We start from the raw sequence: 17,781 nt of genomic DNA on the forward strand, positions 1-17,781 counted from the left end.
ACGTGAAGAGGAGCCTAATACGAACCCTATAGTTCGTTTTTTTAGCATTAGAAAGAACTTGAAAGATGGTAAGCGATCTTGGGATGTCTTTTAATTGAAAAACGCTTTATAAAAATCAATAATTATTACTTATGAAAGCAGAAGAATTTAATGATCGTATTGGATTCATAAGTAATTGTATATTTGCCGTGACTTATTTTTAAAATGTGTTTCTCAATTTAAAAGACACATCAAGATTGTTTACCTTAATTAATTCTATTTAATGCTAAAAAAATGAACTATAGGAGGTCCCGGGTTCGAATCCTGCTAAAAGGCATATATTTGTGTGTTCATCACAAATATTTTTTCCTGAGATGTGGATGTTTTCTATAATGTATATACTTATAATATATATATATATATGTATATTATAAAATTCATAAATATCGTTGTCTCGTAGTATTTTTTTTAATATTCATTTAAATTGAATATATAAACACAGACAGATAAAAGTCATACATGTTACTTTCGTCCGACACCCGATATCGGATCGGGCAATGTGTAAACGCTCTTAGTCAATGCACATTCTGATTTAAAGATTCTATAATCCAATGAAATTGTAGAATTTGGTAACGTGGCTCTTCTGCGTCAAATCCGGTAGTTCTGATTTTTTGCAGACTTATTTATGATGTTGGTCCAATTAACAATCCAAGTTTCTGACCGGGATCCGACCCTTTCCCCTCCCTTTTTGGGGGGTAGGCACGGTACGATCTCGTAGCTACTGGGCCAACCAGCTTTATTTGACCTTAGAAACAATCGTGCCAAGCGGCTTCGCCTGAGTCAAAAGTGCATACTCACTGCACTCACTTAGCTTACGAGCTCAATTTCAAAAATATCAAAATTTTGAAAGCCTTTAGATCGGAAACTATTCAATCTACAGAGACAGTTCTAATCTCGTATTGTAGCAAATTTAGTCTTCTTTAAAAACGTCTAAGGAAGGTACTATCAAAAACTAGTCATTTAGGGTTATAATCGCCCAAATCTAAAAGAAAACCGAAATTTTCGCGGATTTTTCAATATTTGACAAAGTTGCGTTCAGCGCTCGAAGTCACAAACATGGATTATTCATTGGGCCAACATCATAAACACGCCTGCAAAAAATCAGAACTACCGGATTTGACGCAAATGTATAATTTTACTGTATTACTATGCTGATTCATTTAAATTAAAAACAGTCAGTTGCATAAACCAGTTCTACACAAAACATCTCGAATCCTGACTTTCTCTTCAGTGTAAGTGGTCACGAATCATGATAGGATCAAGATGGTCATTTGTTTGACTCGGTTATATTGAAGTCATGACTCAATGACGTCATTTCGAGTAGTGGAACCTTGGTAACACGAAGTTCTAGGGGCACGCAGAAAAAGTGGACCGTAGGTCACTAGTTATAGTTTGTCAATGGACTGTCTCATTTCAATCATAGAACCTTGGTAACACGAAGATTTAGGGACATGGAGATAATAGTGGACGGTAGGTTGCTAGTTATAGTTTGTCAAAGAACTTTCCATTTCAATCATATTAGACAGAGAGAATCATACTATCTTGGTCTTACACTAGTACTAGCACCCAAAAGAAAAGGATGAGTATAGTTTTCCTGGTTCTTACTGACCGACAAATTGGTTTGACCAACTATATTTGAAGTCATACGGGTATCGAGCTATTTCCATTGACATACTATGTAAAGAATAAAGATGGGCCTTATGGCCTACGGGCAATAAGAATGGGGCCAGTACAGTAATTTTAACCTGTGATAAAAGTAAAAAGTTGATAATATTTCATCCCAACCCGTTAATTGTCAACATTATATTATCATGGTATATCTTCCCGTCTTTTCTAGGTCACCTGACTGACACAAGCCTACGTCATCATGCGACAGCGCTATATGATAATATGCGATAGCGCTATATATAGCGGCCATGTTATTGTGACGTAGGCTTGTGTCACTCTGGGAAGAGAAGACCAATGTTTTATTAGACTATGGCCATAATGTTAAGTTGAAATGCCAATATATGTACCTATCTTGTTGTGCAGTTAGCAATTTGTTTCTAAATTGCGGGGTCAACTTTCCACGCCAAAGTTTAGCTTAACTGGTTTTATTTAATTACATTTCATAGTGAAATGTACGGTTTGCGTGTGCAATCTATCACCAAACTTCAATCTATTTTTTAACATGAAACTTTATATGCTTAGAAATACGGTTCTGAATTCAATAATTCAATTTATTTGTTAATTGTGTGGGTAAGATGTGAACATGCAAGGTGAAATTTGGCATGAATTTGTAAGATTTGGGTGAAATTTTTAAGTGTGTGAATGTTTTGAGTGCGTTAATATGGAATTTGGTGGAATTTGTTGTCGGAGGCCAAGATCCACTTCGGGTCGTTTCGCCACAGTAGTAGTAGTAATATGGAATTTACAAAATTACTCACAGTTTATTACGATTTTATTGACATGTATATAGGATTTTACGGTGCGATTCAGATTGGTAGGATATTATAGGTACTAGATTTTTTTTACTAGCCTAGTAGGTGTCCACGGAAACCGTCTATTATTTGTATGCAGCGCCTATTCCCATCTGTTCCCGGCGGGGACAAATGGGAATACACCAACGATGCGTCAGATAAGTCACGCTGCGAGTGGGGGCGCTTGATGGGTTAAAGGCCTACTGTGCACACCGGCTGTGTGTGCAGCGTTGTAGTATACAGATCCTTATGAGAGACGGCACACCGCCTGCGTGACGTGTGCGTGTGCGGCTCCAACATTTTAGCGCACGCTAACGCTAATACACACGTCACGCACACGCAAGCCGGTGTGCACAGACCCTAAGAGTTAGATTTAATGTGCACTCTAAAAAAAATTTGGTTGGCCCTATCAATATCTTGATGGCCGTAATCAAGCATCTTGATTCCATACGAGCCTAACAAGAACTTAAACACATCAAACAAGGTAATTCTGATTGCTATTACTATTGTTAGGTAACTGAACCAATTGAGATCTTGTTCAATATTTACACGAAAAATAATTATGCTAACTAATTGATCCTAGTAAGATCAACTAAGGGCTTGATAATGAAAACAAACAAGTTAGTTTAACTAAGATGTAAATCAATGTTAACATGAAGAATTACTGTATTAACTATTTGACCCAAATAAGTTCAACTAAGAACATGATTACACCGACTTATGGCGTATTAGCCTGAACTAAGATATTGGTCAATTTGAATCTTAATTGTTTAATCATTTCAACTAAGATGTAAATCAATGTTAACATGAAGAATTACTGTATTAACTATTTGACCTAAATAAGTTCAACTAAGAACATGATTACATCGACTTATGCATCTTATTAGCCTGAACTAAGATATTGTTCAATTTGAATCTTAATTGTTTAATCATTTCAACTATGAAGCTTGTTTAGTACAATACCATTCTTGTTCAATTGTACTATGACTTACTTTGTCGCATTTACTAAAACATTTCTTTCAGATCTCTAGTTTTTATACGCGCCGTGCTGAATAATGCTGGTGGTCCTCGTTGTTATTCTCAAGGAATTAGTCTTAAATACTAAAATATACATTATACATTTATTTCAGATCTTTTTGGCGATCGGCTTAGACCGGTTTAGCTTTACAAACACGGGAGGAGGCGTGCTTGTGAAATGTGAAGCCATATCGGCCTAGGCCGATCCTCAAGAAGATCTGAAATAAATCTGTAATCTTTATTACCTACTTAGTATTTAAGACTAATGCCTTGAGTATAATGCGAGTACGAGGACCAGCATTTATTCAGCACGGCGCGTATAAAAACTAGCACAAAGAAAATGTATAAAATTTAAACGAATAAGTAGTAAATAAAATATAACAACAAAGAAAGGGATAAAACATAATTAAACTAAATCAAGCCCGTAGAGTTTTATAAAAAGGGGGTAAATGAATAAAACAAAAAAATATTATAATAAGATGTTATTTATTCATTTAATCATTTTGAAAGTAAACGTTTTGCATTTAAATTCACGCGCACGGATCCGTGTCTAAGCTTACGAGGGGTTAACACTCGTTGGTCCAATCACGTTCACACTTGTTGGTCTATCCAAGCACACTACACTCACAGTGTCACTACGCGAGTTTGATTCGGATGTCACTGGTTGTTTTTTAGTCAAACAAATCACAAGATTCCACACATTTGACAGTTTAAAAACCCATCTTCACGATTGTATTTGTGAATTAAGGCTTCTCTTACCAATCTTGGTATATAGTGGCGTGCTGTCGAAATGACCTTGGGACTATGCAGCTCGATCCATTGACTTATACTCGACTCAAGGTGACACTGAGCAATAGCTGACTTGTGAGCGTCGTTGTTCTTGACCGCAGCGATGTGGCCTTTAATTCTGCAGGCAATAGTGCGTTTGGTATGCCCACTGTACGAACTACCAAAACTGCAATCAACTTTGTACACACCAGGTTTTTCCAGAGGAATAAGTAATTGAATGAGCTTAACGCAACTGCGTGCTACAGAGACTGACTGCTCGGTCGCACGCGCCACGAGAGGGGCGCGGGCGGGGCGGAGAGCGGGTGTACAGGCGATCCCCCTACTTATCTCTTGATTGATCGGATTAACCGATTATTTAATTTAATTATTAAGAAAATCGATTTAACAAATAATTCTTAGTAGAATGGAATATTAGTTTCGTAATCAATACAATAACTTGATCATAATGGGATTGAGTGTTTTATCTTCGTTGTTCTAAATAAATTATATGTTTAGTTGATTCAACTAGCAAATCTTATGTAAATCAACAAAGACAAAATAATCAAAAAAACTATTAAAATGTTCATACCTATTAACATATTTATCTGTTTTAATTAAATTGTTAAGGATTGAATTAACCTACGTTACATAATTATGCCAACAAGTTAATAATAGATGCAAAGTATACACTTGTTAGGATTAATAACATACCTACTTTATTAGTTCAATCACAGATACACTTATTGTTTTAAGTAATCAGCTTTCTTTGATTTATATAAGATCGTTATTGTTGTAATTAACTTAACGTCAACGAAGAGAAAACTGCTCTTAGTTGGTCTTCATTTTTTAGAGTGTGTATGTCTGTTTGTCTGCAGGTGATATACTACGAGCACGCGCAGCACCAGCACCACTATGATCATGAGGAGGAGCCCGGCTGGGGCCCGTGGTCCCGCACCATGGACCCTGCTGACGTAAGTCTTTAAACATTTTTTTTTTAGTTAGCCTGTTGTAGTGTCCCACTGCTGGGCAAAGGCCTCTCCCTCTGATTTCCATGACTCCCGTTGTAGTGCCTACCATTACACATAACACACATTAACATAATAAACATTGTTATATATTACTTACCTTTATTTAATTTGGGTCTTAGGTTAGGGTTTTTACAACGTGAGTATAAAAGTACAATATACACTTACAAAACATTATAAAAAATATATATAAACACATTATAGTAAACCTAACCTAGGGTGCCGCCGGCAGCGGGGCAGGGCCCAAGCTGCCGGTAGTTAGGCCTGCAGAGAGAGGAACCGGCGGACTATCCGCGCCGTGTCCAAGATCACCGCCTCCTGTATCTGGCCCTTGATCCAACCACCCAGCGAAAGTCTCTCAAAAAATGGATAATAAATACCAACAGGCAGTTATTCTTGAACGATAGGCGGATAGTTGTGTTCCCCCCTCTGTAGCCCCATAATAGTTGAGTTCCCCCTTCTGTATCCCCATAATAGTTGTGTTCCCCCTCTGTAGCCCCATAATAGTTGTGTTCCTCCCTCTGTAGCCCCATAATAGGCGCGCATGACATTCTCGTTCATGTCTCGAGTCCATCGCATAACATTATTAATTTATTTTTTCTCTTTATTTATCATTCTTCTTAGGCTAGGTCATTTATAATATGAATATAAAAGTAAAATATAAAAACACTTAAAAAACAATAAATTATTATTATTACACTTATACCTACTCTATTTAAATAAAAAAATAAAAAAATAAAAGATGAAAACATTGCATGGCCAAATAATGTAAGTTAAAGTCACGTCGTTCAGTGACATAATACAGGCGGTGTTATATTTGGTTGGTTAACCAATAAATGTTATAGCTACCCGAAAATGTACAAATTGTTTATTTCCTTTTATTTAAATATCTGAAGATACAGACTATAGGCATATCAAAAGCCTTTTAAGACCCTTCATACAACTTATCAGAGAGTTAGACCAAGATAAATCCGCAACGAATTGATAGCACACGCCAAAATTATACGAAATGATGACGCACCAAATGACACTAACACTGCGTGTGCTATCAAAATCGCTGCAGACTTCTCTTGGTCTAACTCTACGCACGTGGGCCATTTTATTTAAAGTTGTCCCCTACACTTTTTTTTCAACATTGGGATTTTTTATGTTATTTCAAAATCATGTGCTGTTTTGATCCTAATAGGAGAAAAAAAGTGTCCCAAGATTTCCATACATTTTTCGATCTTTCCATTCCGAAACCGCCATACAAAGTCTATGAAAAAAATGGTAACGGAATGGGAAAAAACCTTGGTATACTTTTTTTCTCCTACTAGGATAGAAAGAGCTCGTGATTCTGAGTAGAAATAACATAAAAAATCCCAATTTTGAAAAAAAAGTGTAGGGGACAACTTTAAATAAAATGGCCCACGTACCGTTGAAATATTAACCCTTCACAGCCCACACATTGTTTCCCTACATCCTATAAAATTTCTTATTTTCTCAACACCAAAGCTTAGCTCATCACGATAGGATCAGGAGAAAGCGCTTTCACCCGGGACTGAACCAACGACCCCTTACCTTTGCATTCCTTGACTTTCCTGCCATTCGCAAGCCTGTCGCCAACCAGTTTGCTATTGTTTATTTCAATCGCTGTTATAGTTCGTTTTTTTAGCATTAGAAATTAGGTAAACAATCTTGATGTGTCTTTTAATTGAAAAACACATTTGAAAAATATGTTACAACAAATATGTAACAATTATGAATCTAATATGATCTTTTATATTCTTCTGCTTTCATAAGTAATAGTTACTGATTTTTGAAAAGCGTTTTTCAATTAAAAGACATGCCAAGATCACTTACCTTCTCTCAAGTTCTTTCTAATGCTAAAAAAAACGAACTATAGGTACAACTAGTTACCACAGAATAAATAATAATACTACCGTACAGAAAGGACACTTCCTGCAAATACGAAGTTTCGGATCGGCGCGATTCGGGAAATGAATTAGAGATACACTAGATAAGATATAGTAAAGATATGTGACGTTCCACGGCGAAAGGTACCATTACCCCGACTGAATATTGGAGCGGCGTTAATAATAAGCGTAAGCGCCAGCTGCCATAAGGTACCTTTTGCCGTGGAACGTCACATATCTTTACTATTTCATATCTAGTGAATGTCTAACGGCGCGATATCTTAAAGTTCGAATCGCGCCGTATGACAGCGATTCAGAGACGAACCATGCTATCCCTTTCTAATGTACGGCACTATCACTTTCGGATATTTAGGGTTGTCAAAATTCAAGTCTTTATCTGTGATCGTGCACGAAAAAGGAGGTCAAGTGGTGTCAACCCTAATAATTGCTCGGAGTAATGCTGAGCCGAATAGAGCCAAGTTTGCCCGAAAAGAGGGAGGAGTATCCCCACTTGCAACTAGGTATGATGATGATGCATTCCTGTTATCCCTCATTAGGGACATAGGGCTCGCAGAAGAATTCTCCATTTGTCACGATCTTGAGCGGCTTCTTCCAGCTCTTTCCAGCCGAGTCCAGTTGAGCCAGCCTCTTTCTCAACTGATCGCCTCCATGTAGTACAAGGCCTCCCCGACCGCCTACTGCCGGCCGCATGCCAGCGGAGACCCTGCTTGGCCAGATGGCTGTCCGGCCTACGGAGTACGTGTCCGATCCAGCGCCATTTCCTTTCGAGGATTTCCCTTCCTATGGGCTTCTGTTCCGTCATCTGCCATAGTCTGACGTTTGAGATGGTTCGTGGCCAGTAGATCCCTAGAATGCGTCGCAGGCATTTGTTTACGAACACCTGCAGACGATTGGTCACATCTTTCCTCACAAGCCATGTCTCGCAACCGTACAGCAGGACCGACTTGACGTTGGAGTTGAACATCCTGATTTTCGTGCGTCGAGTTATCACGGTGGACGTCCATATAGGCTTCAGCTGCGCATATGCTGCTCGCGCCTTGTTGATGCGCGATTCAACATCGCTGCTAGGTATATAATAGGCTATTATCCTGCTAGCACAGAATAAATAATAGTACTAGGTACAGAAGACTCACTCTCTAACAAAACGCGTCTGTCACGATCAGCACAGATATGGCCGCTAGGTGGCGACAAAATTGGGGTCGAACGGATGGACTTTTAGCTACCTGTAGCAAAGCGACGAAATCGCGGAGTGAGGCTGCTAGTCAAATCAGTGTCTTTTTAGGGTTCCGTACCCAAAGGGTAAAACGGGACCCTATTACTAAGACTTTGCTGTCCGTCCGTCCGTCCGTCCGTCCATCCGTCCGTCCGTCCGTCTGTCACCAGGCTGTATCTCACGAACCGTGATAGCTAGACAGTTGAAATTTTCACAGATGATGTATTTCTGTTGCCGCTATAACAACAAATACTAAAAACAGAATAAAATAAAGATTGAAATGGGGCTCCCATACAACAAACGTGATTTTTGACCAAAGTTAAGCAACGTCGGGAGGGGTCAGTACTTGGATGGGTGACCGTTTTATTTTTTGCTTTTTTTTGTTTGTTTTTTTTTGCATTATGGTACGGAACCCTTCGTGCGCGAGTCCGACTCGCACTTGCCCGGTTTTTTTTATACACTTTTAAATTCGGAACACTAATTAACGCTTTTTTTTTCAGGATTCCGATTTGGATGACATCGGCTCGAACAACCCGTACAGAGGGCAGGAGAAGCCAGCGACTTATATCCGACCTCTTCTCACCCGGGTCTAGACGTATGCTTGTCTCTTTCCCTCTAGTCCCAGTAGCTTCGTTGTTCGGTATTCGGTAATTTACGATGTATTCCTATTCGTCCCCGCTAGGTACAGATGGGAATAGGTGTATGAATGAGGTTCATATGAATTATTCCCATCTGTCCCCGCCTCATGTATGAGTAACGGTAACGTGGTGCGGGGACAAATGGGAATATACCGAACTTACCCTTGTTTGATATATGTTTTGGGATATTTCGTCTATTGGATAATACGGGAAAAAATCGGCTTATAACTGACTGACAACTTCACAGTTTCGGAATTATCTGTCAGTCGGAATTATCCCAAAAGTTTTAATTTGAAAAGGGTCAGTAACCAAAAACAACAGACATACTGAGATTACAGTTCTATCTACAGTCACTTTAGGTTTTAAAACTAGAGTACTAATATAAGGTAATTTATTAAGATAACGGTACTAATAGCATTCTTAGGTATAGTAATCAAGTTTACCAAAAAAATCCATTTATTATTTATTCTAATGTTGTCCACCCGTTTGACGTTTACTACATTACCAACATTGGGTAAAGATCGAATAAAATAATGTTTGTTTATTTTTTTCACGACAAAATCGTATTACTAAATCTACTTCTAAACAAGTAACAACTAAATAGTTGTGTAAACTACATAAGAACAACTTTTTGCAAAGGCAAATAATTATGGTAAACATAGGGTAAGATAGGACGCTATAATAGATGTCCTATATCCTATGGATGAGTAGCTACATACGTACGTCTTATGTTCGATCTTGCCTCATGTTATAACTTTTTAATTGTACCGTGTTTTGTTTTGTATTTAACTTTTTTTATTATTCTGTTTCTACTTTATTTTAGTTTAAATTATTTATTTCGACCTAAGTTATTTATTGTTACTTTAAGAACGTGTACAAAATAATGTAGATTCTATCGAATCATTAGAATATTAGCTACTTACTTAATTACTCCATTTATATTTTTATTAAAATACATACATATTTAATACATATTTTTAAATTCTATAATTGTATTTGTATTTTTACATATTTTCAATGATCTTTCTAATTTTAAATGTTATTGTTATGTACATTTATTAGTATGTAAGACATACATATGTACATATATAAATAAAATATACTAAACCAACTTTGTAACCGCACTGTCTAATTTTCGAACCACTTTTTTAATATACTTTATTTTAAAGAATTTTAGTAACCACTGGGTCTCGATTACAAGACCTCTTTCTATACTAAATTGCACGACGTTAACTAATACACTCATAACCAAATTTAGAGAAACGCAAAAAAAGGTTTAGTTACTGAATTAAAGTAACTTCAAAATTAGTAGTTGAACTTTTTTTGCGTTCCTCTAAATTTGTTCGTGACTGTATTTCTTTTGCACCTTTATTAACTGTATATTATTTTACATTAAATTGTATTTTTGTTATTTATTAACGGCTAGGTATGTTGCTTTACTAGGGTTGCAGAAATCAGCAAAGTTTCAAATAAAATGTCAAAAATGAAAAATATTTCTATGACATTTTTATGAAACTTTGCATTATTTTCTAAATTTTTTATCAGTATTTTAAGTATTTATTTTAAAATAAGTGTTCGTGTAAGTTGTCGCCATAATGTATGTATTTATTTATATGATGATTTTCGATGGTTATTATTATTAAATATTTTTATACTTGAACTATGAATTTTAATTTTCTTTAAGGAAAAATACTCCAGCCCTCCAGCTAGTCACTAATCCCTGATCCAGTAGGGATAAATGAATGAGGGGTAGTGTTATTCCCATCTGTCCCCGACTCCCCACCCCACGCAACCGCCACCATACATAAGGCGGGAACAAATGGGAATGATTTATATGAAGCTACTTTTCCCAATGTCCTGTGCGGGTACAATTGGGAATACATAGTTAAGTATGTAATTTTCCATTCTTTATTTCGAACAAAGTGGAGGGTACCTAATTACGAACAAAGTAATAACTAATACGAACAAAGTAATAAGTAATTGTCCACGCAATAGATGCATTGCCCATATTATATCCATATTTATCATTCATGTAGCAAATTGAACGAACGTGAACGAATGAGTGAATGTATTATCATGCCGCGATCAGAAAGGGATTAGAAATAACAGATTTCCATACACTTACGTCAAAATCAATATGGATTGACAGCTATCTCAATCCCTTTCTAATCGCGATTCAGTAATATCAGTGCTATTTAAGCTGAACTTTTTTTCGACCCCGTGTCAAACACAAAAGCGGTCACTCGGACGCCACGTCACCGAAGTGCCAACACTGAAATTGAACTTTATAGATATGCAAATGCATGTAGGTCTGTGTTGTTCTGTGGTATGTGACCGATTAAACAGTCTTTGGCGTTAGACCTGCGGTGCGGATATATGTGACGTTCCACGGAAAAACGTACCTTATGGCGGCTGGCGCTTACGTCGCATAGCGCCGCAGTAATATTGGAGCGGCGTTAATAATAGCGTAGGCGAAAACCGCCGTACCTTTACCCGTGGGACGATACATATTGTTGTCGTCCATAAAGGGGCTGTCCATAAATTACGTCATCGATTTTTGACGATCTTTGACCCCCCCCCCCCCTCTAAAATCATCCAAAAATCATGCTTGGAATGACCCCGTTTCCTCCTACTTCATGCTACCATCATCCGATGTCCAGACCCCCCCCCCCCCTAATTTGAAATGACGTAATTTATGAATAGCCCCCAAAGTTAAAGACACTTTTTGGTCAAACTTAAATTTGGCTGTTGAGCTTGCCATCGGCATGAAGAATGAACATTTCAGAGTCTCCCTGTCATTGTATATTACATGTAGCTGTGAAACAAAATGAAACAAAACAAGTTATAAAAACCAAAAAATATATTTTCTCATTACTCCATACATATTAACACATTCGGATCAATATTTACCACAGGCACTAAATAACAGATAAAATATCTTGCCCCAATACTATCGGGGCGAGAACCTAGGGTTCTCAGGGGCATAAGTGAAGCTCCTTAGCTCATACGAGACGCCATCTTCATTTTCTTGGCCTAACTCCCTAATATCGTTTCTAAGTTCCGAGTCAAACTCGCTGCAGCCCCCGAATACTCTATTCGGCGCTCTATCGATTGAGATCGGGCTGTCATTGGTGGAAATCTCTCGCTTGGCATTGGTGGAAATCTCTGGCTCCTCATTGGTCGGTTTGTCGTTGTTCGGTATCGTCCGGAAGATGGCAGAGTGGGCGGTGGCTGTGTCTAAGTCAGCTTTTCTGGAGACTATTATACGTATGTCAGTGTGGAGGTAGAGTTTTCCGGATTTTGAGGTCATGAATCTGTAAAAAAAAAAAACGTAAATTAATAAAGTTTAATAAAGGCTTATGACAGTATATAAATTTTACAAGTAACCGCTCTAAATGAATAATAACGTAGAAATCTGAAGATGCGACGAATACCAAGATTAGTTTTGAAAATCAAAACCCTAAGCACCACTTGCACCATCCTACTAACCCGGGGTTAACCAGTCAAACCGTTAACCCAGTGTCAAATTGTACTGGTAACCATAGTAACTCCAAGATTAACCGGCTAACCCTGGGTTGATGAATGGTGCAAGTGGCCCGAAACCATAACGTAGTGCTCTATACGGTGAATAGACTGCGAGCCTGTTTTGGTCAATGAGATTGGACTAAAATATAAAAAAAAATGACGGAGCATTTTTTTAACTTCCTTTTTTATACCACATCGGAAGCTCGGCAGTATACATAATTTGTCTATTAGTAAGCGGCCTCCGTAGCCAATGGACGCGTGTAGCCCCTATACGCGTACCTGAGGTGTATGAGGTAGCGCAGCCACTTGTGCCTGGTGGAGGGCTTGGGCGCGGGCGCTCTCGCCGGCATGTAGAGCGTGCGCTGGCGCAGGAACGTGCGAGCGAGAGGCGGCATGCCCGTCAGCTCGTACAGCACCACGAACATCTTGACTAACGTGCCGTGCGGGTTGAACAGGGACACCTGGATGGTGCCCGAGCGGGGGACCCGGTAGCCGGAGGGGCCGAGGTTTATGTGGCCCTGGAAATGGTAAGGTTAAAATCGTTAAAAATGTTAGTTAATCCAAAAAGAATAGATAGTATAGAGGGGTCCTGTCATAGTAAATTTCGTAGTCACAGTAAATTTACTGCCATCTATCGACAGACGACTATAACTCAAAACGAAAACGTATAAAATTATCAAAAAATTGTATGTATTTGGATAAATGATTTTTTTATTTTTATATCATTTTAATCCATGTTCATTCACTGATATCCATGTGTTAAAATTGATAAATATGAAACGGTGTCGTCACGCCATTTAACCGATCATAGGCCAAAGGTGTGTGCGCCATCTATCCGAGAATGACTTTTTCTTGATTTCCGAGGCACGTTTTTCCTTAGACTTTATTCATCTTATACGAAGTTACATATGTCTTTGGTTAATCTTAGGAATGGCGCTTAAGGCCCACTTGCACCATTCCACTAACCCGGGGTTAAGCGGTTAAGCCGTTAACCCAGTATCAAATTGTACTGGTAACCATGGTAACTTCCAGGATTAACCGGTTAACCCCGGGTTGCTGGAATGGTGCAAGTCGGCCTAAGGCGGATAGATATGGCTAAATTCTCTACCCGCCTCGGTTACCTATAGTTAGTTTATTAACATTAGAAAAAAGGACAATCTTGACGTGCCTTTTGAAAAATAAGTCACGGCAAATATGTAACAATTATGAGTCATATACGATTATAGTCAGACCGTAAAAAGTCTGCAGCCATTTTGATAGCCCACGCAGTGCAAGTGTCATTTTAAACGTCAAACTTCTATGAAATTATGACGTATATATAACACTTACGCTGCGTGGGCTACCAAATCCGCTGCAGACTTTTATTGGTGCGACTACACTTACATTCATAAGAAATATGTAATAGTTACTGATTTTGAAAAAGCGTTTTCCAATTATAAGACACGTCAACATCGCGTAGTCCAAACGAACTATGAAAAAATGTGTCCACCGGGGACATGTGGGAATAGTTTCCTTTCAATCTGTGCCCGCGGGGATAGATAGGTATCACATTCCTATCTGTGCCCGCCTCTACCGTGGGTCCTCGACGCAGGTGGGAATACGCTCTGCTTCTTCTCATGTCGATAGTTTCGCAGCAAAATAAAAGCGTAAGCGTCTCTACCTTCTGGTCCCGGCGCATTCATTTGCCGTGCCACTGAGGTAAAATTTAGTTTTGTGAATAAATAATGGATGGTGTATTGTACAAAACGACCTACATCAAATGCCGTCATTGGCGTCGTTGTTACGATTTTGCGTTGACGTCAATCGACGTCTTTGGCGTTCAAAAGGTTAAGTGGCACCAGAAGGTAGAGACGCTTACGCTTTTATTTTGCTTTTAAAATAATAAAAATAAAGATATACCTATGTCAAAGCTATTAGTACAGTGTGGGGCGGGCAAAAGCGTTGGAAGATCCGTTAAGTTGCGAACATATCTTCTGAAGATTCAAAGTGACTTACCATATAAGGTGCGTTGGTGCCGCCCGGGGCGTAGAAGAACACAGTGACCGGCAGGCGCTTGTGGGGCGGGCAGAACGCCCCGGAGGCCCCTATTTCGGCCGTGAACCCGTGGACCGTCGCGACCGGCTCGAGGCGGCCTTTTAGGGCGGATTCCTCGAAGCTACCTGTAAATGTAATCGATGTCGATGTAGTTTTTTAAGTAGACTAATTTGCAGAGAAAGTTATTGACGTGATTAATATTATATGTATTAATCTTTAGTTTTTTGCTGCCGAAGTATGGTACCATAACTTACCAAGAAGTCCAGCGCTGGGTCCAATCCTCAGCTTGGGCGTGGTGGGTTCCTGCGGCGGCGGCGGGCTGCGCGCGCGCGCGGCGGCGGGGGGCGCGGCGGGGGGCGCGGGGGAGGGCGGCGCCGGGGGGGACGCGGGGGAGGGGGACACCGGGGAGATCGGGTGGAACAGCGCGCTGTGGAGAACAAGGTTATTATAAAAAAAAAACATACAACCGAATTGATAACCTCCTTCTTTGAGATTTGGAAGTCGGTTAATAAATACATAATATTTCCACCGCTACTACTACAGTAATGATAAAGTAATGAAAAGGACACTCAATGACAGTAAGACAGTCGGAGACAAACATATAATAGAAATTTTAGATATATTCCCTCTGTTCCCACCTTGGTTCCGCGATATGGGAACGAGTGCCTACCATGTGACCACCGTAAACACATTTGCGAAATTAACTATTCCTATCTGTCCCCGATGGTCACAATTGGTAAAAAAACTATTTCTATCTTTCCCCAACGGACACATATCCGATAAAAATATATTTCTATCTGTCCCCAGCGTCGACATTTAAGAATGAAACTATTCCTATCTGTCCCCGACAGTTACAGTCAGTATTACTACTATAGGTAACTCAACTATTTCTATCTGTACCCAGCAAACATAATTGAAAAAAAAGAACTACTTCTACCCACCTACTACTTTCTCAAAAAACATATACTTAAAAGAAATATTTGCAATTTTATGACACTAAATCAATTAGAAAAGAAAATTAAACGAATAAAAGCGATTATCGTTTCAAAAACTCCTCATTTAACTTTACAACGAATAAGAAAGAATCGGTTATACTCTGATTTCCTAGGATAGCGGTGCCGTCATATAGCGGCCGTCGCCATACAAATACTACGACATCCATATTTAGCCGTATTATTTAGTATGGAGACGGCTGCTATATGACTGCACCGCTATCCTAATGGATGATCCCTATTACCAGAAGAACAAATAAATAAAAATTACCTTTTAATTCCAGAGATTCCATTAATAGAATCATCAAAGTCAAAGCAGTTGTTTCCTCTTCTCAAAGGCGCTGGACTAGAGGTCAAAGGCAACCCAGTTTTGGTATGAAACACCATGGAGGCTGCCGAGTCAAAACGCCATCTAAACCGGTCCATCTCCGTAGGCGAAGGGACCTGGTTATCCGGCCCCATTTTCTCCGGATATACGAAGCCGTTTTGCTCAGGGGTATCACTAGAGGAATCTATCTCGCACCTATCAAAAGTTCCGTAATCACATTTCTCGTAAAATACATAATCATCGTCGTTTATAGAGAAAGTTTTCTGTCGCTTCGATTCCTTCGGCTTCGAGAATACTGTGTCGTCGTCTAACAAGTTTAACTCCTCAATATCTGTGTTCTCCTGGTACTCTTGGTGTGCTCTATCCGACACTATCTTCTCAATTTTGTCAACTATTGGGAAAATCCTTCTCAATTTAGGTCTCTTTATGACCTCTTCGTTATGACTAATACCTATACTACTTATATCACACTTTATATTATAATTATCACATTTATGCTTTTTTAGCGCTTTAATATCATCTTCACATTTCCGCCGAGCTCCGGTCTCGTCTTTGCATCGATTTATAGCATCGAGCAAAACTTCGGATTGGTCTATCGAAGCCAAATTATAGTTAGCTTCGGATCGGACCATTCCTCGATCTATACAACTCTCACATCGATCCACTAAAGGGCCGCCACACGCACATGTGACTTCGTCAGTTTGCGTGGCCACTGTGTTTGTCTTTTTAAACTCTGCTGGTGTTATATTATCAGTTTCAACGAAAGGGGATTTAGTTTCCATCCTGCTAGCGGGCAACGTCAAATACGTCTGGTTTCTATAGCACCCGATCGCTCGGAACCTGTCAAATCTCGCCGCTTGTAAGATCGGAATCGACGTATGAGTCTGTGACTTTTGTAAACCATCGCCTTCTGAAGACGTGCTATCGCAGAGTTTCTTGAGCTTGCTCTCTTTCCGCAACCGCCTCTTATATTTGGCTATCTCTTTCAACCGCCTCTCGTCTAACTTCTTCGGTTCCTGACTTAAACTAGTGGAAGATCTATGATTGCCGTCAGACTCGTCGCATTCGCACTTGTGTTTCCCATTCTCGCTGCAAGTCGTATGCATCCTGTCATCAACCACTTTCTTTTCTGTCGCAACAGAGTATAAGTATTCTGTAGAGGCGGGTGTGGATATGATAGACAGGCGTCGAGCCGACGGGCCCGTGTTAGAGTTAATTACATCTAAATCTGGTGAGAACTTGGACCCACGAGGTCCCAGAGTGAGATCATTGAGCTTCCCGACCAACTCCTCATGTAGATTTACTGGTACCTCTTTGCTGGCGCGTCTTTTCGGAGGGCAGGTGCACTTGACTGTTGGTACCTCGTCTATTCGTGGGAGGCTCTGGAGGGTGACCTTGAGATAGACGTTATTACCGATATCGGTGATGGGGAAGGTGTGGTTGGTCGGGGGTTTGCTGAAGTCGGCCATCTTGTAGCTCTCGCCTGGTATCTTGATGGAGTAGACGATGTTCAGTTTGCGTGGCTCGTCGACGTCCTCGTCGCAGTTCGATTCGAGTTTTTTGTAGTTGCACTTCTCACGGCTCAATTTTCGTCTAGAAAAACAAACATTAAATTTGCAATAAAATTGACTAAAAGTTTTTCCACCTCGTTCAAGAAGCTAGAAGTAGTAGTTTTGTCTCTCATGATCTCGCGAAGTGGTAAACGGTAAATGTGGAAGACCTTTGGGTGTACAAATTTGGGTGTGAAATGTGAAAGACCTTTGAAAAATTGCTAAAATACATAGTGACAATAACCGATGACAGCATTTATGATTCCCTGTGGTCTAA

At 39.4% G+C, this 17,781-nt stretch overlaps 2 protein-coding genes across 5 annotated transcripts in view; one reads left to right on the forward strand and one right to left on the reverse strand.

Moving 5' to 3' along the window:
• The window catches only part of LOC134677059 (uncharacterized), a 46,493-nt gene extending 36,498 nt beyond the window's left edge, over nucleotides 1-9,995 (forward strand). The window contains exons 6-7 of the mRNA XM_063535497.1: nucleotides 5,159-5,254; nucleotides 8,938-9,995. Of these exons, the coding sequence (XP_063391567.1) occupies nucleotides 5,159-5,254; nucleotides 8,938-9,030 (189 nt within the window). The 3' untranslated portion in view covers nucleotides 9,031-9,995. The remainder of the gene's footprint in view (nucleotides 1-5,158; nucleotides 5,255-8,937) is intronic.
• A 1,922-nt stretch (nucleotides 9,996-11,917) lies between these two features.
• LOC134676997 (uncharacterized) overlaps nucleotides 11,918-17,781 on the reverse strand; it is a 95,955-nt gene continuing 90,091 nt past the window's right edge. For all 4 annotated transcript variants that reach the window (XM_063535371.1, XM_063535372.1, XM_063535373.1 and 1 more), the window contains 5 exons: nucleotides 15,898-17,547; nucleotides 14,889-15,061; nucleotides 14,596-14,759; nucleotides 12,880-13,118; nucleotides 11,918-12,389 (listed from right to left, as the gene is read on the reverse strand). In XM_063535371.1, the coding sequence (XP_063391441.1) occupies nucleotides 12,026-12,389; nucleotides 12,880-13,118; nucleotides 14,596-14,759; nucleotides 14,889-15,061; nucleotides 15,898-17,547 (2,590 nt within the window). In that variant the 3' untranslated portion in view covers nucleotides 11,918-12,025. The remainder of the gene's footprint in view (nucleotides 12,390-12,879; nucleotides 13,119-14,595; nucleotides 14,760-14,888; nucleotides 15,062-15,897; nucleotides 17,548-17,781) is intronic.

Source organism: Cydia fagiglandana, chromosome 25 (genome assembly GCF_963556715.1).
Source record: "Cydia fagiglandana chromosome 25, ilCydFagi1.1, whole genome shotgun sequence".
Taxonomy (NCBI): Eukaryota; Metazoa; Arthropoda; class Insecta; order Lepidoptera; family Tortricidae; genus Cydia; species Cydia fagiglandana.